The 22,980-nt window shown below is 43.8% G+C and overlaps 1 protein-coding gene across 1 annotated transcript in view; it reads left to right on the top strand.

The window, feature by feature from the left end:
* The first annotated feature begins 223 nt into the window (after positions 1–223).
* LOC123998713 (follistatin-related protein 4-like) overlaps positions 224–22,980 on the top strand; it is a 249,095-nt gene continuing 226,338 nt past the window's right edge. Inside the window, exons 1-2 of the mRNA XM_046303809.1 lie at positions 224–422; positions 7,599–7,743. Coding sequence (XP_046159765.1) covers positions 7,600–7,743 — 144 coding nt within the window. The 5' untranslated portion in view covers positions 224–422; position 7,599. The remainder of the gene's footprint in view (positions 423–7,598; positions 7,744–22,980) is intronic.

Here is a 22,980-nt window from a genome sequence, read left to right as displayed (position 1 = left end):
AATCCTGCCTAATTTAGATAACAACCATGTTCAATTTCGGTGGCTACCTGCCTGGTCAAGGTTCACAGGTCAAACATGCCACGTAAACGTGGGCACAGGTGTCGCTCATGGCGCAGAATCTGCAGATATTTGTATGCAGCTAGTGACGTCAAAAGAAGTGTAGACTGAAGCCGTTGAAATAGGGCAAGCCAGTAGTGAGAGCCACTCAGAGCTTGGAGAATGGAGCGCCGCTGCTAGAAGTGGGAACATCCAACGCATGCTTATTCGCGAGCCTAATTCAATAAAGACCGTCGCACACGAGACGAATCTGCAACCCGGCGGAGGCTGGAACTAAGAAAGTGTTTGGACACCTAAACTGAATCATACACCTGTGGTGGTATATTTGCCGGCATATTTTTTTCATCACTAGTGGAATACGACTGGTAAGTAGGCAATTGTGCTTGAAGGGAAGAAATGGACAATACTTTTTAGGTGTTTAGTGATGCATTATAGGTTGCATTTTATCTGGGCGTTTTGTAATATCTGCGGGTAATTGATTAAGAGTACTAATGAATGAAGACAAAATGCGACTGGAAATTGAAATCAGTTTTCGGAACAATTTATTTAAAAATGCATTCATTATGCAGTACAGGCTACTCCAAAATGTACTGTCGCAATATTAGGTTTAAACCATTTTAATTTAAGTATCAGCACATCGGTGTGATGTCAATTACAGGAATGGTAGTCTACTACACATTTATACAAGTTGAGGTAGACTGTTGTTCCCCGACACCGCAGCTTTTAAGGTTAATAATACGTTAGTTTTACCGTTGACAAGGGTATATGTTACCAAGCTATATTCTTATAGTATGTCGGATATACACGTACTCTAGGGACTTCCTTAAGGATGTATTAGTTAATGTAGCCTATCGAGAAATATCGTAAAAACCTTGACATCGTATAACAGAAACATATTCCCGGGCGGGAAAGGTTACTAGCACCTTTTCCCTCTGTCACTGAATTCTGTTGGGATGCTCTGGATGTGCTCAGCATAGTACTAGTAAATTTATATCAGCCACATTTAGGCATCCTCGATCCCTATAGTGTGACTCCTTGGCAGGGCACGAGGGACTCTCCTGAAACAGTCTTCAGCCCTAATGTATTTGTGTTAAATGTGAGGTGCCTCATGAAACATGTAGGCCTATTATAATAGTAAAATGATTGTACAGGGAAAACGTAACAAGGGACATTCGCACTGGGTCTTACTTTTAAAGGTGTACCTTGGCAGCCGTCAGTCAAATCCATGTGGCCATACATTCTGTACACTATCCAAAACCCTTGTAATTTTACAGTTACCCAGTGTCTTGTGCGAGAAGTTGGGTAGTTGTGAGAAAACAGTGTGCACCTTCGTGTATGGTGTGTAGCAAGGACTTTTGCGCACTTTATAGCGTTAACATTAGAGCTGTCCGTGGTGCTGAAATAAGTCCTTTCACGCCTATGGGCTTCTTTCAGTCAATGCATAAGCAGTGGGAAGAAACGTGCAAGGGGGATGACGGCTACGGTTTAGCATATATATTTTTTAACCATACTTTTATCTTTATTCTCATCATCCATAGTCTATAGAACAACTTTAACTGCACTACTAGGTGACTCGCTGACGTTTGTTTCAGCTGAAAATCTATTCCCGTCAATACCTTATTAACCCGAGAAACATTACTATTCCGTGTCCACAGATTATTGCCGTTGCAGTTCTATGGAAAATATGATATGGTGACTCATGCACTGTCAAATTCCGCTTCTCCAACACTATGGTTGGAGTTGAAGCTAAGTTTGTTTTCAGGCATTTACTCCATAGAGATACTTTTATCTCCCTGATTTCCTCAAAGGGCTTCTCTTATCCCAGTGGTGAATACGTGGGCCACTATATTTGTGTTAAAGTTCTGCAGAGGGAGTGGGGGCCTTTGATTAGAAATAGAAATGGCAATAGTAGGGTTGCTGCTCTCTCACTGACCATGGTTGGTAGCATGTTGAGAAGCTGAAATGGGGAGTGGATGTTACAGTTTAGAGTCTCAATGATTTTTAGGATTTGTTTTGACAAAGTCATTGTTTCTGTTCGCTGCTCCTGTAGTACCCTGTTGTTGCTAGCACTTTGACAGATTTACACAATTTTACACACAATTAGTGGGAGTACTTTTTGAATGCAAATGTAGCGGCACTTATCTTTGCTATTTGCAATTGCTATTCTGCTGGGGCTGAAGCGGATTTACTTCACTTGATTGCCATTGTAATCAGCATGATAATATCAATATGCAATCAATGTCATTATCCAACATATTTAGGTTAATGCTACTGTCTCTCAGTTGAAAAGTAAAATTATAGCAACAATAATTGACCTGAATAATTGAATTTACAAAGTGGAACACATTTAATTAAGGCTCAAGTGCTAAACATAAATATTTGCTTGATGTATAATTCAAGTCACTTTGATCCTGGCTAATGTGCAATAAATGTGTTTGTATTATGCATTCATATGACGAATATATTGACTCACACACCGATATAGAAACCCGAGAGTAATAATGAGCATGACTCACGGACCACCGCTGCATTAGCAGAACTACCATGACTTGTTTAGATGCACTATTGTTAAGTGACTGTCCCACTGGATGTCATAAGGTGATTGCACCAATTTGTAAGTCGCTCTGGATAAGAGCGTCTGCTAAATGACTTAAATGTAAATGTAAATGTAAATGTTTACTTAACTTATGAAATGCCATTATTAACAATGATTTACTACCTTAATGTCTTAGCTACTTACATTGTATTGAAAGCTATAACATAATGAGACTGTAGTGTCTTAACTCTTATTACTTTATGGATTTAATAAGTAAGACACTGAACAGAACCGAGACCAATATTACTCATATAGATCACACGTCCAATGTATACTGAATGGCTGGTTATTCACTTGAAATCACTTTCGTTGAACTTTTGGAATGATATTTTATCGCTGCATCACATTTAGAGCCAATTGCTTGAGCTCAGTGCATCGCCTATACTGTTTAGAGCAAATAGAGCTCTGGCTGGCTAGTTGTCTGAATCACAGAATCAGCCTTATACTGAGGAGAGCCGAGTAATGGAGTTGTGATGGGTTGCTTCAATATCTATGTATTAGAGAGAGGGACATGCGTCTCCTATGCCAGTTTCGCTGGCATATCAGGATATCAGAAAGTCCTCCAACTCTCAGACGATCACTACTTGATCTGCAAGACAAGACCACCCGGTATTATGCTATTGCTTTACTCCCGACATATATCCTTTCATCCACTTGTTTGTTTTTTCTTCTTCTCTGGCATTAACAAGTCACGGTGTGTGTCTCCCACTGGCTGACAAGGTTTATGTGAGCTTTAACACCCTTAGGCTACAGACCTGGTCACAGAATCTTGTCAAAAGGAAGGGCAATATCAGCAGAGAGGACAGGTGTCTTCTATGGTATTAAGCTCTGTCTTATTTACTGGGCCGTAGACTCTTTTCTATAGAGATGGAGCGAAGAGAAGAGAAAGTATCAGACAATAATTATTGGTGAGGTCTCCCAGAAAGGCTATTCACTCGATTCTGAGGATCCTAGTTCCTATTGAAACTCTCAAATTGTGTTGGAAAGCAAGTGTGCCGTTAGTCGTTATCTGTGTGCTGTTAGATGTGAAAATGGAGTTACTTGGAGAATTTTCAAACATATTCTCACCAGACTTTTAGTGTTGGGTAAGAGTTTTATCCATTCACAACTGTGTTGAGTTTTTGTGTTGTTGTAAATGTTATCTCTCAGTCAGCATATTGACTAATAAAACAATACAACCTTGAGAGCTGTTGTTTTAATCCTGTCGGCATACAGTCATAGGGGCTCTGGCAGAGAGAAATCTCCATTAGGGAGGCAGTCAGCCTAGCGGTAAGAGCATTGGGCCAGTAACTGAAAGGTCGCTGGTGTGAATCCTTGAGCCGCACAAGGTGAGAAAATGTGTAGATGTGCCCTTGAGCGAGGAACTTAACTTTAATTGCTACAGGGCTATCGTTGATAATGGTTGACCCTGGATATAACCCCATTCTCCGAGGGTGTCTCAGGGGGAGTTGGGATATGCAAAAAACACATAGGACAAATATAAGCACCCACTAAATTATTATTATGAACTAGGTGGTTCGAGCCCTGAATGCCTATTGGCTGACAGTCATGGTATATCAGACCGTATACCACGAGTATGACAAAATATTTAATTATGTTGGTAACTAGTTTATAATAGCAATAAGGCACCCCTGGGTTTGTGAAATATGGCCAATATACCAGGCACAGCCCTTTATCTGGTTTTTGAATCTGGTTTTATTACTAGCTTGAGTTACCTGGGGTGGCAGATAGTTCTATGAAGTCATGGCTATATTTAGCACTATCCATTTCCCATCCTCTGTTCTGGACCTAAGGACTGTGAAGAGACCTCTGGTTGTGTGGTACCGATGAGTGTCCGAACTATGTGCCAACTGCTTGAACAGTTCGGTACCTTCAACACCTCAACACCTTGCACAAAGACCATTAGTGATGCAGTCAATCTCTCCTCAATTTTAGAGCCCTACGTGTGCATATAAGCACAATATGTGCTGCAATGTGCCTATGTCCTTACTTGTCTCACATGACCACACAACTAGGGCCTGTAGGAGATGTCAAGAAAGGAGAGCAACACCTTATGATGGACAGACCTCTTCTCATTTTAGCTCCCATTGAGTCGATATGTTTTGACCACAACAGATTGCTTTCTATGGTTATACACAGCAGTTTAGTCTCATCAACTTGCTCAATTGCCACAGAATTCGGTAATAGACCGAGATGAGGTTTAGTTTGAGATATTTAACACCGGCCTATGCCTAGTTCCACATTCTAAAACTGACTGGAGCTCTATGTTAAGGGTGTCAGTTCATTATTTTACTGTCATAGCCGGCGTGTATACTGAAGAGTTGACAGCGTACATAGACACACAGGCTTTATTTAAGGTCAGTGGAAGGTCATTCGTAAAAACAGAAAACAATGTCCCAAGCCGGCTGCTCTGTGGTACACCACACCCAACCAAATTTGCGTTAGAGAGGGTTCCATTAAAGAAAACCCTCTGTGTTCTATTAGATAACTCTCAATCCATGAAAAGGCAGAGGATGTATATCCATATCACCTACATTATTTAAGTGATATCAAAAGCTGCTCTGAAGTCAAACAAAAAAGCTCCCATAATATTCTTATTATGAATTTCTTTCAGCCAATTATCAATCATTTGTGTCAGTGCCGAGCATATTGAGCGCCCTTCCGTGTAAGCATGCTGAAAGCCAATTTCCAATTGTTTTTTTTGTGCAAAATAACATTATATTTGATTAAACAACATTTTTTCAAAAGGTTTGCTAAGCACTGGTAACAGGCTGATTGGTCAGCTGTTTAAACCATTAAAGGGTGCTTTGCTATTCTTGCGCAGCGGAATGACCTTTGCCTCCCTCCAGGCCTGAGGACACACACCGTCTTCTCGGCTTAAATTTAAGATGTTGCAAACAGGAGTCGCAGTGTATTCCGCTACCAACTTCAGCAATTTACCATCCAGGTTGTCAGTATCAGGTGGCTGGTACTTATTTATCGATAGCAACATTATTTTTTTTAAATTCACCTCTTCCACACCAACTTTACAGAACTCAAAACTACAGTGCTTGTCTGTCATTATTTGGTCCAATATGCATGACTATCAAAAACTCCGCGTTTGTTGTTTGCATGTCATGCCTAAAATTGCTAATCTTGTCAACGAAAGTTGGTTGACAATACCCCGCCCCCACACACACACCCCCCGTGCCTCCTGTTGACGGGCAGTTTGATTCCCCTGCTCTCCCCATGTAGCTGCTGCTGTGACCGACAGAAACACAAAGCAACTGTACAAGCAATCCGAGCATTGTAAAAACAACACAGGGAGGCAATCCCCTTGGTGGCCCTGCTCTGTGCTATAAAGACATCTTTCATTAAAGGGGCTTTCTGTGGCTGCTGCACCGTCAGACTGAAAACATTTCTCCTCCGCTAGCCTCTTGGTTTATATTACAAACAAAAAGCCCTTCTCGTTTGCATTGGGGCAGCAGACATAAACCACTACGGTCACAGATGTAGTGTTTCTCTTTGGACCTTCCACTGTTTAAGTCATTTGCAGGGTGGAAGGTGCTGAAAGAAGACAAACTGTTGCAACAGGCCTTTGCCATTTATAATTATGCCAGAGTGCTGCGGCACTGCTTAAGACTGCCTGATTGTCTGCATATGTTCTGTTGCATGGTTGGTGGCTCTGACCACTGTAGCTGCACGTGAGCTCGTGAGGCGGCCGGCCGCGGGAAGAAATAGGAAGTGATGATGACAGGAGCCTATGAATGTAGCAGATGATCTGCCAGTGTGGACAGGATCAGTTGGCATAGGAAGCCCTCTGGGGCTGCATGTCCGTACTGTTGTCAGGGGAGATATTCACCAGGACACATGAAAACAGAGCAGGCAGCAGCAGAGGTAAGCTAGTGGCTGTTTTGCAATGAGGAGGGACCCACCGACACTGAATGTACTGGAGGTACACCCTAAATACAACATGATGGCAATGCCTGTGCAAGGTTTACAGCCATGCTGCGTTTCTAACAATGAGAATCGTAGAGTAGTAAATTGGAGGTGTCAAGGACTTTGATTCTTGTTTGTATTTTACCCTAATCCAAGTCAAGCATACATATACTTGTTGAAATGCTGTTTTGTCAAATATCAATTAAACCTACTTTAAAAAAAATCATTTTAAGCATTTTGAGGTATTCTTAACAATGCTGCTTGCATAATTACTTTCCCCCAAAGTTTGTTCTCGTGATGAATGACTTCCTCATTTTACAATCATCTCTGGGGGAGCTGACGATAGTGCAGCAGCACATTAACGAACTGACAGGCAGATCTCTTTTGTTGACTCATTTCACAAGGGCAAGCTCTCCTCTCCTCTCCTCTCCCAGAACCCATCAGCGCTGGAGTCTGTCCACGCTCTACAGCCTCAATGTGTTTACATATTATAGGCCTATGGTTGCAGGAAACACTGTTTATACAGAAACTGCCCACACATCGAGTCACTCTACAATGCAACCCTGTATCGCACTGAATGAATACACTTTGTTCTGCAAAATCCTCAACCATCCAGCTACCACAGAGAAAAACACTCTCAAAACACTCAAAGCAACTAGATACTTTTTCACGGGAATATGGCTGTTTAGAGAGTCACATTACCAGCCAATTAAGCAGAGGGCTCCTCTGAGCTCTGAGTTAGTGCCTTTTTATCCAGATTAATGAGTTGATGTGATTCTAAGTTATCAGCTTGTGAAAGAGGGACCTGCTCTGCACTGTTATACTGTGCTATACTGCGCTATACTGCTGTCCTGTGCTATACTGCTGTACTGTGCTATGATGTACTGCACTGTACAGTGCTATACTGTCCTCTTTCTGTATTGTGCTGTGCTGTAAATTGCTGCACTGTTCTATGCTGTGTGTGAGGGGCAGTAGTCAGTCTGGTGCGGCGGTGTGACATTTGGTGTCCTGCTCTTTTTCCTGACAGAATGAAACTGATGGGTTGGCTGTGTATTTGGGCACTTCCTGTCCTGCTTGGAACCTTTGCCTCTGTCTGCTGGCTGGCGGAAGGGAGCAGGAGCATGGACACAGCAAAAACAGCAGAGAGCACCTCCCAAGGACCACAGGCAAGGGTAAACATACCGCATGCTTCTCTCTCTGTGTATCCCTGTCTCTTTCTGTCACTCTCTCTGTCACCCTCGTTCTCTGTCTGTCTCTTTCTAACCTCTCTGTCACCCTCAACAACGCTCTGTCTGCCTGTCCCTCTGAATCAATCTCTCTGCCTGTGTCTGTTACTCTTCTCTCTGCCTGTCTTTCGAAGCCCCTTTATCTTTGCATCTGTCGGACTCTCTTCCTCTTCCTTTCTCTTTCACCCCGGCTCCCCAGAAAGTATTGTATGCTTTGCATAATAAAGCTTATATCAATATATACAGGTAACTGCCTAAATATAGGAAATACCAACATAAAGTGTCTTAATAGGGCGTTGGGCCACCACGAACTGCCAGAGCCGCCAGAACAGCTGCAATGCACCTTAGCATAGATTCTACAAGTGTCTGTAACTCTATTGGAGGGATGCAACGCCATTCTTCCACAAGAAATTCCATGACGTGGAGTTTGGTAAAGGTGGTGGAAGACGCTGTCTCAGGCACCGCTCCAGAATCTCCCATAAGTGTTCAATTGGGTTGAGATCTGGTGACTGAGATGGCCATGGCATATGATTTACATTGTTTTCATGCTAATCAAACCATTCAGTGACCACTCGTCCCAGCATTTTTATAAATGACGCCTAAGCATGATGGGAAGTTAATTGCTTAATTAACAGGATCCACACCTGTGTGGAAGATCCTGCTTTCAATATACTTTGTGTCCCTCATTTACCGAAGAGCTTCAATCATTTAGGCAGTTACCTGTACATAGCACAGTTGTTGTGTAATTGAATGGAAATACTCTCCCTGCTCAACCTGGGCATTTGAGTGTTTGTCTCCTTATGTGGTTCTGCAGGTGGTCTTGACAGAGGATTGCTTAGTTACCTTTCAATCACAGGCGTCACACATCTTACCTGTCTCTCTCTCCCCCGAGGAGAGGAGGCTCAGTTGGTTGCAGAGAGTGTGTTAATCAGTTACCCCGCACCAAAAATTCACAAGGACTCTCTTTTGTCATGCTATCATTTGTCTCTTTCAAATTTTGTTCGGAATATTTTGCATGTACACACATTTGCCTGACAATCACTTCTCTGGTATGGGATTACATCATATCTATGAGCCAGCCCTAAAACCCATTAGCTTCCTCCCAGCAGTCTCCCCCAATTTTCATTTTTCATGCTGGTCTGGATTGAACCTTTAAAGGAGAAGTGACAATGTCTGGTTGTGATGCATGAACAGAGCTGTTGGTAGAGATGTGTGAAGTTCTATTGTAGATTTGCACATTAATCACACAGGTGAAATCATTACAAGCCCGACCTCCCCCAAAACACAGAATAAATTGTCCCACAGAGCATCTAGGAAACATTGTGTTGTCCACCCCCCAACCCCCCGCGCCCCACCTGTCTCCCAATTCTTTGTGAAAATAAGCATGCTGCACCTCTCCTAGTCTGTTCTTGCAGTTGGCCTGGCTGGCGTGTGGGGTGCCACTGTGCCAAGTTGGAAGCCAGCAGAGGAATGTCACCGCTCAGGCGGTTCTGTACGGTCCTCTTATATCCCTCAATGCAAACAACACATCCCTGGCATCCCCATCTATCCCAGGGAATGGGAACTCAAAAGCGGTCAATTGGCATAGGAGTTTAAAGTCATCCCTGGGGTGATGGTGGTGGTGGATTGGACTGCATCAATATGCAACAGAGCAGGATCCTTCAGGAATGAAAAAGTGAATAAAATGAAGCCTCCCTGGCCAGTATACACTAGAAACAACGCTAAATGTAAGCAAACACATGACACTGAAACAACTCTGACTGGCAGTCCTGAAGTGAAACGTGAAAGACTGAGATTGAGATAGATGTACAGTTTCCTTAGGACCGTCTTTCAGGTAATTGTTGGGTAAATAATGAGCTGACAAATCCCAGGCAGAGCCTCCATTGTCCTGGTGCAGTTACAGCACCTGGGGCTACTGGAGAAAAGCCACCATGCTAGGTCATCAGGCCACCTGGCTCTGGTAAGGTCAGCCATAAGGCATCATCTGCCCTCTCTCTCATGTGACCTCACATAACAGCCTCGCAGCTCACAAAGCCATATCTCAGAATCAAATTCAAATTTGACCTCTGCAGAGAAGGGGAAGAGAATAAGCAATAAGACTGAGGAGAGTATGGAAAAAAAGGAAATATGATTGAGATGGTATTTAGGGTACACGGGAAAGATTAGGATGGATAAGAGAGAGGGTGAATTTGGGAAACAGTGATGTTTGAGATTAGCATGATACAGATGCAGTCTACAGTGCAACTTGTTTTTTAACCCACTCAAGCTTATAGTCAAGACATCAAGCCATGAGACCTACAGGGAATTCACTAAGACATCTCTATTTTGACATCCCCAGTGGTATGTGCATGGAGTACTTACCGATGATGATATGCACTGTGTTGCTTCTCAGACATACATACCATACAGAAGAGGCCAATATACACTACATGACCAAAAGTATGTGGACACCTGCTCGTCGAACATCTCATTCCAAAATCATGGGGATTAATATGGAGTTGGTCTCCCCTGTGCTGAAATAACAGCCTCCACTCTTCTGGGAAGGCTTTCCACTAGATGTTGGAACATTGCTGCGTAAGTTTGCTTCCATTCAGCCATGAGAGCATTCGTGATGTTAAGCACTGATGTTGGGAGATTAGGCCTGGCTCGCAGTCGATGGGGTTGCGACAGGGCTCTGTGCAGGTTCGTCAAGTTCATTCACACCGATCGAAAAACCAGTTCTATTTGAACTTCATTTTGAGCACGGGGCATTGTCATGCTGAAACGGGAAAGGGCCTTCCCAAAACTGTTGTCACAAAGTTGAGAGCACAAAATTGTTTAGAATGTCATTGTATGCTGTAGCTTTAAGATTTCCCGTCACTGGAACTAAGAGGCCTAGCTCTAACCATGAAAAACATCCCCAGACCATTATTCCTCCTGCACCAAACTGTTCAGTTGTCACTATGCATTCTGTACAGTTGGCACTAGGTAACATTCTCCTGACATCCGCCAAACCCAGATTTGTACATCGGACTGCCAGGTGGTGAAGCGTGATTCATCACTCCAGAGAATGCGTTTCCACTGCTCCAGAGTCCAATGGCGGCAAGTTTTACACCACTCCAGCCGACATTTGGCATTGCGTAAGGTGATCTTAGGCTTGTGTGTGGCTGCTCGGCAATGGAAACCCATTTAATGGAGCTCCAGACAAACAGTTATTGTGCTGAAGTTGCTTCCAATGTCAGTTTGGAACTCAGTAGTGAGTGTTGCAACCGAGGAAAGAGGATTTTTACATGCAGCACACTTCAGCACTCCGTGGTCCCGTTCTGTGGGCTTGTGTGTCTTATTACTTCGAGATTGAGCAGTTGTTCCTCCTAGACGTTTCCACTTCACAATAACAGCACTTGCAGGTGACGGGGCAGCTCTAGCAGGGCAGAAATTTGATGAACTGACTTGTTGGTAAGGTGGCATCCTATGATGGTGCTACGTTGAAAGTCACTGAGCTCTTCAGTAAGGCCCTTCTGCTGACAATGTTTGTCACGGCTGCGTGCTCGATTTTATACTCCTGTCAGTAGCTGTTGCAAGATAATTTAATGTTAATTTCTGTACCCTAAGCCGCCTCCAATGCTGTTTTATAGAATTTGGAAGTACGTCCAACCGGCCTCACATCCGCAGACCACATGTAACCACCCCAGTACAGGACTTCCACATCCGGCCTTTTCACCTATGGTATCGTTGAAGACCAACCAGCAGGACAGCTGATGAAACTGTGGGTTTGCACAAACAAAGAATTTCTGCGCAAACTGTCAGAAACCGTCTCAGGGAAGCTCATCTGAGTGCTCATCGTCCTCACCAGGGTCTTGACCTGACAGCAGTTTGGCATTGTAACAGATTTCAGTGGGCAAAAGCTCACCTTCGATGGGCACTGGCATGCTGGAGAAGTGTGCTCTTCATGGATGAATCTCGGTTTCAACTGTACCTGGCAGATGGCGTTGTGTGGGCGAGCGCTTTGCAGATGTCACCGTTGTGAACAGACTGCCCCATACTGGCGGTGGGGTTATGGTATGGGCAGGCATAAGCTACAGACAATGAAAACAAGTGCATTTTATTGATGGCAAATTGAATTCAGAGATACCATGATGACATCCTGAGGCCCATTGTGGTGCCATTCATCCGCTACCATCACCTCATGTTTCAGCATGATAATGCACAGCCCCATGTTGCAAGGATCTGTAAATAATTACTGGAAGGTGAATGAGGCAAATTCTGGTCACACCAGATACTGACTGGTTTGACACACTGAAATCTGACACACTGAACTCTATCTGAGAAGTAGTTGGTGAACCAGGCAAGGCAGTCAGTTGAAAAACCAAACCTGTTGAGTCTGCCGATAAGAATACGGTGATTGACGAGTCGAAAGCCTTGGCCAGGTCGATGAAGACGGCTGCACAGAAATGTATTTTATCAATGGCGGTTATGATATCTTTTATTACTTTGAGCGTGGCTGAAGGGCACCCATGACTAGCTTGGAAACCAGATTGCATAGCGGAGAAGGTACTGGTGGATTCAAAATGGTTGGTGATCAATTTGTTAACTTGGCTTTCGAAGACTTTAGAAAGGCAGGGCAAGATAGATATAGGTCTATAACAGTTTGGGTCTAGAGTGTCTCCCCCTTTGAAGAGGGGGGTGACCGTGGCAGCTTTCCAATCTTTAAGAATATTAGATGATATGAAAGAGAGGTTGAACAGGCTAGTAATAGGGGTTGCAACAATTGTGGCGGATCATTTTAGAAAGAGAGGGTCCAGATTGTCTAGCCCTGCTGATTTGTAGGCGTCCAGATTTTGCAGCTCTTTTAGAACATCAGCTATCTGGATTTGGGTGAAGGAGAAGCGGGAGGGTGCATCGCTGTTGGCCGGGATAGGGGTAGCCAGGTGGAAAACATGGCCAGCCGTAGAAAAATGCTTATTGAAATTCTCAATTATTGTAGATTTATGACACTGTGGTGACAGTGTTTCCTAGCCTCAGTGCAGTGGGCAGCTGGGAGGAGGTGCTCTTATTCTCCATGGACTTTCCAGTGTCCCAACACTTTTTGGAATTTGTGCTACAGGATACATTTCTGTTTGAAAAAGTTAACCTTTGCTTTCCTAACTGACTGTTTATATTGGTTCCTAACTTCCCTGGAAAGTTGCATATCGCGGGGGATATTCGATGCTAATGCAGTATGCCACAGGATGTTTTTGTGCTGGTCAAAGGCAGTCAGGTCTGGAGTGAACGAAGGGCTATATCTGTTCTTAGTTCAACATTTTTTTAAAGGGGCATGCTTATTTAAGATGGCAAAGAATACACTTTATGAAGAATAACCAGGCATACTCTACTGACGGGAAGGGGTCAATATCCTTCCAGGATACCCGGTCCAGGTTGGTTAGAAAGACCTGCCGCTGAAGTGTTTTAGGGAGTGTTTGACAGTGATATGAAGGGACGCAGGCAATGCGGACACAGGCAATGCAGCAGTGATCGCTGAGATACTGGCTGAAGACAACAGAGGTGTATTTAGAGGGCAGGTTGATCAGGATGATATCTGTCAGGGTGCCCGTGTTTACGGATTTAGGGTTGTACCTGGTAGATTCATTGATAATTTGTGTGAGATTGAGGGCATCTATTTTAGATTGTAGGACGGCCGGGGTGTAAAGCATATCCCAGTTTAGGTCACCGAACAGTACAAACTCTGAAGATAAATAGGGGACAATCAGTTCACATATGGTGTCCAGGGCACAGCTGCGGGCTGAGGGCGGTCTATAACAAGCAGCAACAGTGAGAGACTTATTTCTGGAAAGGTGGATTTTTACAATTAGAAGCTGTTTGGGCACAGACCTGGATAGCATGACATAACTCTGCAGACTATCTCTGCAGTAGATTGCAACTCTTCCCCCTTTGGCAGTTCTATCTGGGTGGAAAATTTTGTAGTTGGGGATGGAAATTTCAGAATTTTTGGTGGCCTTCCTAATCCAGGATTCAGATAGGACATCAAGGTTGGCGGAGTGTGCTGAAGCAGTGAATAAAACACATTTAGAGAGGAGGCTTCTGATGTAACATGCATGAAACCAAGGGTGCAAGCGTGGATAACAAATACTAGTAGCTAGTTAGCTGGCTAGCTCCTGATGGAGGTTCCAGTTATAAGAAATAAATATAGCAGATCGGTACCACATTGGGTGAGGCGGGTTGCAGGAAAGTATATTTAGTTCGTAGATAGAAAATATATACGAAAAAACCTGGCTATTTACACGGGCTGTGTAACAGTGTAATAGCAAGAACAAATTGACTCAACAGATTACATACAGAACCTGAGCACTCTTGAAACGTGGTTCAATTTCTAATGCTCATTTCGAGGTGTCGCATATGGGATACACCGTAGGGTGGGTCACAAGCTCGAATAATCCAAATCACACAGTTTCTGTTATAGACACACAGCTCGAGTGGCGAATGAGGTGAGCCCCTCTCCTAAATAAAGGGAGCCCCTCGCCCGCCAACTGGTCATTGTCGACTCTCTTCCTTGCGGAAGTGACTGCGCTCTCTAAAAGCTCTACTCAGCCTGACTAGATTCCTGTCTTCTTACTAAACGGTTCTTAGGCGAACTGTGAGGTTGACACTGCCGAACGTAGGACCTCCGGTCCTGTCGATAGTGTTGAGTACTGATCGAAAGGCTTTAGCTAACTTAGCTAGATAGCTGCAAGACTAGCTAACCACACAAAGGGCTATTTCTCGCCGCAAGGCTTAGCCAACCAGTGTAACTTGCCACAAGCCTAGCTACACCAAACAAACTTTTCTACACGCTAGCTTGCTCACACTTTGCTCGAGGAATACAATTTCTCTGAGCCATGGAGACTGCTACAGCTGTACAGGGAGAACCTAGCACGTCTCCTGCCTACGCACCAGCACTGATACACCCATGCCCATGCAGGGCGATGATAGGATATGTGTATTGCCTGCTTGGGTTTGAGAATTCTACAACATCACTCGCTAACTCCAAGTTCTGCCTGAATTGTAGGGCACCAACTACCTTCATTGCAAGTGAGCAGAGCAACTCCCAAACAAGAATCATCGCCCTCATAGCCTTCTGGTGATGAGGCTAACTCACAACCACTACCCTCCTGGGAGAAGGCTATGAAATATGGGGCCCTCAAATAGTGGAGAATGAAAAAGTGGAGGAGGACGAGAACTTCGATATCGATAAGAAAGAAATATTCCAAATCGATTAAGGAAGGGGAGGAAGAAGAAACTCAAGCCCACAGCTCAAAGCCCTTTTCCGCCCTCAGTGCAGCATCGGCACCCAACGAAAAATTCTGATTTATTGATGTCTGTAAATGGGCAGAGACCAGACTTGGTATAGACTGGCCCGCACCCGTGGTCTCGCACCATCCCGGGGAAACAACTCCTCCCAGTGGTCCCAAACGTAACTGGGACAAACCCCTGTCCAGCAAATCCCAAACCAGGCACTTTGCTGGCATGGAGGAGATGGGCCATGGCAAGCCGCCGGTGGTTGAGCCATCACTGGCTAGCCACCTCAACCCCAGTGCCTTGTCTATGACTGCCACTGCTCTCCCTGGGAACAAGGAGTGCTTCACTATATTTTGAAAGGTCTACGTGTCTGCGGCATGATCAGTACTGGCTTAAATGCAATGTCCCTACTGCTGGTGTGCCAGGCCAATTGAGCACTCTCTTAGTCAAAGGCACAGCCAGCCAATACCAATGGGACGAGATCTTCGTTATTACAGATCTTACCCTCCAAATCTCCAGAATTGCAATCCAAGGCTGTGGGTGCGTCATGAGCCTTGTGGTGGTGGGTAGAGGGCCCTGAGGCTCAAATTGTCCAGCTTCTCAGACAAGGAAAAGGCATATTTACTTAATGCTCCTGTCGTGTTGAAGGAACTGTTTGGGTAAAGGTGAGAACTTCTGAATCCACACTGTTTAAACTGAGTTTTAGTTTCAACATGTCAGATATAAAGTTGAAATGAGTTTGCATCCCAATACTACACTTTATATACATCACAGAAGACTGAACTATAACAAAACTGTTTGACATACACTATCGGTCCAAAGTTTTAAAACACCTTCTCATTCAAGGGTTTTCTTGTTTTGTACTATATTCTTTACATTGTGGAATAATAGTGAAGACATCAAAATGATGAAATAACACATATGGAATCATGTAGTAACCAAAAGAGTGTTAAACAGATTCTTCAAATAGCCACCCTTTGCCTTGATGACAGCTTTGCACACTCTTGGCATTCTCTCAACCAGCTTCACCTGGAATGCTTTTCCAACTGTCTTGAAGGAGTTCACACACATGCTGAGCACTTGTTGGCTGCTTTTCCTTCACTCTGCGGTTCGATTCCTCCCAAACCATCTCAATCCGGTTGAGGTAATTAAATTCTGAAAATATTAATAACAGTCCACACATGAGGCCAAAGAGGGTGCTTTTGGTCATTGACTGCAGAAAGGCTCTACGCAAAACCAAAAGCAGAGAGACATCAGGGCTACAGATCCTCAAAGCTTTCTGAGAACGTTCACGTTCCGAAGGTGTACACTCAACTTGCTGGCTCTAGTCGTCAAGGCATCAAGGCGACTGGTTCATCTACATTTATATTTTTCATGTCCTTGTTCAGCCACGACTCGGTGAATCATAGGATATTACAGTTCATCAGGTCCCGTTGATAGGATAGTCTTGAACAGATCTCCTCCAGTTTGTTTTCCAGTGATTGCACGTTCACCAATAGAATGGAGGGTAATGGCAACTTATCCACTCCTATAGAACCGCCTTTGCCTCCTCTGAGTGATGGGGATTTGGGCCTAGTCTGGGAAAGGCATTATGTCCTTCGTCTCTGATTTATTGAAATAGAAGTCCTCATCCAAATCGAGGTTAGGAATCGCTGTTTTGATGTCCAGAAATAAGCTCTTTCCGATCATATGAAATGATGGCCGAAACCTTATGTCCAAAAACCAAAATAAATGTAGGATCAGCGCATAAAATAGCAAGAGCCTGTAACATGGTGGCCAACCCCTCCAGCTCCATTATACCATCAATCCACATTACTAACACCTGCTCACCAGTAGAGCTAACTACACTGCTGAACCTGTAAGATAAAATCATGCAAAGGCATTTTTGCTTGTTAATACAAGTAATTGTTTGTAGGTCTTCCATTTAAACACAATGTGGACATATTTGCGAACATTAGAAAAAGTTTACTATTTAGATTACGGAATGGGTGAGGAGCCAACTTTTTTTTGTGATGCACTAAAGTCCACTGCACATCCCAAAGCTTATGCTCATGTGCGGATCATGTTCTGCATGTGTATTCTCTATGTGCAGAGAACAGGCTACTCAGGCAAACAGTCATGGTGCTCATTTAATAAAGTTATATCAACGCTGAATCAATATCTGTGAAATCACATAATGATCACAGTATTCTACATAACATAACAGAATATAATAGCCAAGTATAACATTTTTGCAAGACACAAACACCACCACAGCGTGCGCCACTAGGAAAAATACACAGGTAGGCTATGCTACGGCATCCTTTCACTCCCTCCTCTCTACATTTTCCTCCTCTGTCTCTGCTGCTAAAGCCACTTTCTACCACGCTAAATTCCAAGCTGCTGCCTCTAACCCTAGGAAGCTCTTTGCCACCTTCTCCTCCCTCCTGAATCCTCCGCCCCCTCCCCCCCCCCCCCTCCTCCCTCTCTGCAGATGACTTCGTCAACCATTTTGAAAAGAAGGTCGACGACATCCGATCCTCGTTTGCTAAGTCAAACGACACTGCTGGTTCTGCTCACACTGCCCTACCCTGTGCTCTGACCTCTTTCTCCCCTCTCTCTCCAGATGAAATCTCGCGTCTTGTGACGGCCGGCCGCCCAACAACCTGCCCGCTTGACCCTATCCCCTCCTCTCTTCTCCAGACCATTTCCGGAGACCTTCTCCCTTACCTCACCTCGCTCATCAACTCATCCCTGACCGTTGGCTACGTCCCTTCCGTCTTCAAGAGAGCGAGAGTTGCACCCCTTCTGAAAAAACCTACACTCGATCCCTCCGATGTCAACAATTACAGACCAGTATCCCTTCTTTCTTTTCTCTCCAAAACTCTTGAACGTGTTGTCCTTGGCCAGCTCTCCTGCTATCTCTCTCTGAATGACCTTCTTGATCCAAATCAGTCAGGTTTCAAGACTAGTCATTCAACTGAGACTGCTCTTCTCTGTATCACGGAGGCGCTCCGCACTGCTAAAGCTAACTCTCTCTCCTCTGCTCTCATCCTTCTAGATCTATCGGCTGCCTTCGATACTGTGAACCATCAGATCCTCCTCTCCACCCTCTCCGAGTTGGGCATCTCCGGCGCGGCCCACGCTTGGATTGCGTCCTACCTGACAGGTCGCTCCTACCAGGTGGCGTGGCGAGAATCTGTCCTCACCACGCGCTCTCACCACTGGTGTCCCCCAGGGCTCTGTTCTTGGCCCTCTCCTATTCTCGCTATACACCAAGTCACTTGGCTCTGTCATAACCTCACATGGTCTCTCTTATCATTGCTATGCAGACGACACACAATTAATCTTCTCCTTTCCCCCCTTCTGATGACCAGGTGGCGAATCGCATCTCTGCATGTCTGGCAGACATATCAGTGTGGATGACGGATCACCACCTCAAGCTGAACCTCGGCAAGACGGAGCTGCTCTTCCTCCCGGGGAAGGACTGCCCGTTCCATGATCTCGCCATCACGGTTGACAACTCCATTGTGTCCTCCTCCCAGAGCGCCAAGAACCTTGGCGTGATCCTGGACAACACCCTGTCGTTCTCAACTAACATCAAGGCGGTGGCCCGTTCCTGTAGGTTCATGCTCTACAACATCCGCAGAGTACGACCCTGCCTCACACAGGAAGCGGCGCAGGTCCTAATCCAGGCACTTGTCATCTCCCGTCTGGATTACTGCAACTCGCTGTTGGCTGGGCTCCCTGCCTGTGCCATTAAACCCTTCAACTCATCCAGAACGCCGCAGCCCGTCTGGTGTTCAACCTTCCCAAGTTCTCTCACGTCACCCCGCTCCTCCGTTCTCTCCACTGGCTTCCAGTTGAAGCTCGCATCCGCTACAAGACCATGGTGCTTGCCTACGGAGCTGTGAGGGGAACGGCACCTCAGTACCTCCAGGCTCTGATCAGGCCCTACACCCAAACAAGGGCACTGCGTTCATCCACCTCTGGCCTGCTCGCCTCCCTACCACTGAGGAAGTACAGCTCCCGCTCAGCCCAGTCAAAACTGTTCGCTGCCCTGGCCCCCCAATGGTGGAACAAACTCCCTCACGACGCCAGGACAGCGGAGTCAATCACCACCTTCCGGAGACACCTGAAACCCCACCTCTTTAAGGAATACCTAGGATAGGTTAAGTAATCCCTCTCACCCCACCCCCCCTAAGTCTTAGATGCACTATTGTTAAGTGACTGTCCCACTGGATGTCATAAGGTGAATGCACCAATTTGTAAGTCGCTCTGGATAAGAGCGTCTGCTAAATGACTTAAATGTAAATGTAAATGTAAATGTAATGTATCCAGATTGTCATACTGTTCCTTCATACAGACCTTGTGCCATACTGGGATATTCTCTAATACCGGCACTGAACACAATTGGTACTATTTTTAAACCCCACTGGGCCTCTGTAATCTGAAAGTTAGCAATGTTAGCAAATACATGTAAAATTCCATAGAGAATGCTAACAGAATGCTAATGAGCGGATTGCGAAAGTTTTATACGGTCTCTGACCTAAACTATTTGTAGGACAGACAAAGTTATACAAGTAAACAAAACATTCTACTCACTGTTTGCTGCATGCACAAAACAAATATTAGACAGCATGGCTCTTGATCCAGGAGGGGATTCTTTGTTGTTTGTAAGTGAAGCTTCTTCCAAAATCAAGCTAACGCTTTAGGTAGCTAGACGGCTAACTAGCTACTAAATTAGCTAACCAAATCCAATTGCATAGCATTTAGCACATTTTAGACAGTTAACTTAATAGCTATTATATCTAGCTGGCAAACATTTAGTTGTGAATTCCATAATGTAACTAGCTGGATCATCTGGCGCGTGCTGCACAACAGTGAGTAACTCACAAGGCTCGTGATGGTGACTACTGTTCATTTTTCATCCTGAAGCTTATATGACAGGTGAAATGAAGAACACAATCTTTATCTCTTTAACGTATTGCACAAGTTGACTGCAAGTATTTATTTAAAAAGTACCTACAAATATTCAAATGTGTAAAAACAAAACTTCAAAGAAATTGTTTCAACAATATTGACGGTATTGAAAAATTTCCCGTGGCTATTTACAAATACCCTGGTATATGGTATACCTGTCCTAGAAAGAAAATGCTCATTTAGGTTCCACCTCTGAAGAATGACGAAGGCTACTTATACATATGAATTGAGGGGAATTGGGAATGTCCATGTGGAATTGATAAACATCAACAAATAGGGCACTGACAGCTGTTAGTGTACCTAGATAGCATGCTAACCTTATCTTAGCTAATGTTGTCTGTTATTGCTGGTTATTTTCTTTACTACACCGTATTCTAAAGATTAGCCAGCTTGCTGTTTTGCTGGTTCTGGATTTGTTATTATCATTGATTTAGGGAAAACTAAGCCACAGATGGAAACCACAGGCCTATCTTTGTCTTTGCCATCCATTGTTATCTCAAGTTTGGTCATCTTCCATAAAGCTGCTGGCTGGCAGCAAAGTAAAATCAGCCTGTGCTCATGGTTCTCACAGGGGAAGTGAAATGATAGGCTACAATGACTTTGCTCATGATCATGCACGCCACAAATGACATGTCACTATATATTCCTTGAATTTTATATCACGGGTGCCTCTTCATTATCTGCTAACGTTACACCAATCAAAGCGTGTAGTAAAGCAAAAATGTTGTGGTAAAAACCATTCATCCTGCAAAATGCTAAAAAAGTTGGTCCGAGTCTTTCCTTTCCGCTGTATGGCGTCTGATAGAAAGGATCCTTCTTGGGTCCCTCTGTAGTTAGATCAGCTGATCTCCATTCCTGCAGTCACTACATGGCCCCAGAGCGTTCTTGTGTAGGTGGAGTAGTGCAGGGCTACACAGGGTCCTAACAGAGGCCATGGCCCCTGACCTGAAGGAGATCACAATTCACTTCAGTATCTTCGATAAATCTGAAATCTATTTAATAACACAATTTAACTTTAATATACAGAGGGGTGGCCAAAGTAATGTTTTGTACCATTCATAAAATGGTTAGATATTATTTTAATAGAGACTAGCTCAAGAATAAGTGAAAATGTATAAAATATCCAATGGATTATGATAATATTCAGGTAATTAAATGTGGAGGTGCAAAAACAGAAGTTATTTTTCTTTTCTTTTTTTTCTCCATGGCTCAGACAGTCAAGTGGACACAAGGTCGCTTGGCTCATCTCAGTCACGAAGAGGAATAGCTTTGCAGCTGTTTCTCATTAATTAAAAATGCCATGCTGGTGGGTGGTAACGTTTGTTTTTAAAACAGCCCTGAAATGAAACATAGGCTGAAAATAATTTGTATGTCATATCATAGGAAAATATACTGTATTCACACTGGGCAGTTTGATTTGTCACTTCAAACCTAAATATAACATACTTAAATCGTTGTGATACATCTTGGGTAAGCTCTGGTCTTCGTCTTTCAGCTAAAGAAAGTTAATTTCTTCCGGTGTGGGTGTTTTAACACCATCTGCTTTAAAATTAATTCACTCCATAAATCAAAACAACACTGTAGGCTACTTCGAAACAATACTGTATGACTCAAGAAGAGCTCAATACATATCCTCATGAAATTAATTGAGTTTAAATGGTTACTATGCAGAATGATGCTGCATGGATGTCTCACCGGTAAAACTATCATGCTCAATTGAATGCAGTGTTTTTGTCTTAAAGTAATGTTATACTATACTATTATAATTGGTTCGGTTATGTAGAATACTCTGATGTTTATGTAATCTTGCAGACACTGATTCATCTTTGACCTAACTTTATTAAACAAGCACCATTCGCCTGAGTAGGCTGTTGTCTGCGTGTGAAGTAAAGAATATACTCATGTGCAGAAGCTTCGAGAAGCTCCGTATTTTTGAATGCTGCAGACTAAAGATTTTTTTTAAACTATGAAAAAAGTGGTCCCCAAAGATTGTCTACCATGTAACATACAGTTGAAGTCGGAAGTTTACATACACCTTAGCCAAATATATTTAAACTCTCAGTTTTTCACAATTCCTGACATTTAATCACCACTTTATTTTAAGAATGTGAAATGTCAGAATAATAGTAGAGAGAATGATTTATTTAGCTTTTTATAACAACTGTCGTCGGGAGAAGAGGACCAAAGCGCAGCGTGGTAGAGTATTCATAATACTTTTAATAAAGACGAATACTTGAACAAAAAACAACAACCCGACAAACGAACAGTTCTGCAAGGTACAATACACACAAAACAGAAAACAACTACCCACAACCCATAGTGGGAAAACAGGCTGCCTAAGTATGGTTCTCAATCAGAGACAACGATTGACAGCTGCCTCTGGTTGGGAACCATACCAGGCCAAACACATAGAAATCTAACACACAGAACCAAACAGAATGCCCACCCCAACTCACACCCTGACCAAACTAAAATAGAGACATAAAAAAGGAACCAAGGTCAGGACGTGACACTTTTATTTATTTTGTCACATCCCCAGTGGGTCAGAAGTTTACATACACACAATTAGTATTTGGTAGCATTGCATTTAAATTGTTTAACTTGGGTAAAACATTTCAGGTAGCCTTCCACAAGATTCCCACAATAATTTGGGTGAAATTTGTCTCATTCCTCCTGACAGAGCTGGTGTAACTGAGTCAGGTTTGTAGGCCTCATTGTTCGCACACACTTTTTCAGTTCTGCCCACAAATTTTCTATAGGATTGAGGTCAGGGCTTTGTGATGGCCACTCCAATGCCTTGACTTTGTTGTCCTTAAGCCAACTTTGGAAGAATGCTTGGGGTCATTGTCCATTTGGAAGACCCATTTGCGACCAAGCTTTAATTTGACTGACTGATTACTTGAGATGTTGCTTCAATATATCAACACAATTTTCCTCATGATGCCATCTATTTTGTGAAGTGCACCAGTT

This window comes from Oncorhynchus gorbuscha, linkage group LG16, assembly GCF_021184085.1.
Source record: "Oncorhynchus gorbuscha isolate QuinsamMale2020 ecotype Even-year linkage group LG16, OgorEven_v1.0, whole genome shotgun sequence".
NCBI lineage: Eukaryota > Metazoa > Chordata > Actinopteri > Salmoniformes > Salmonidae > Oncorhynchus > Oncorhynchus gorbuscha.
Note: the sequence above shows the minus strand (reverse complement) of the source record. Positions and strands in the feature narration are given on the sequence as shown.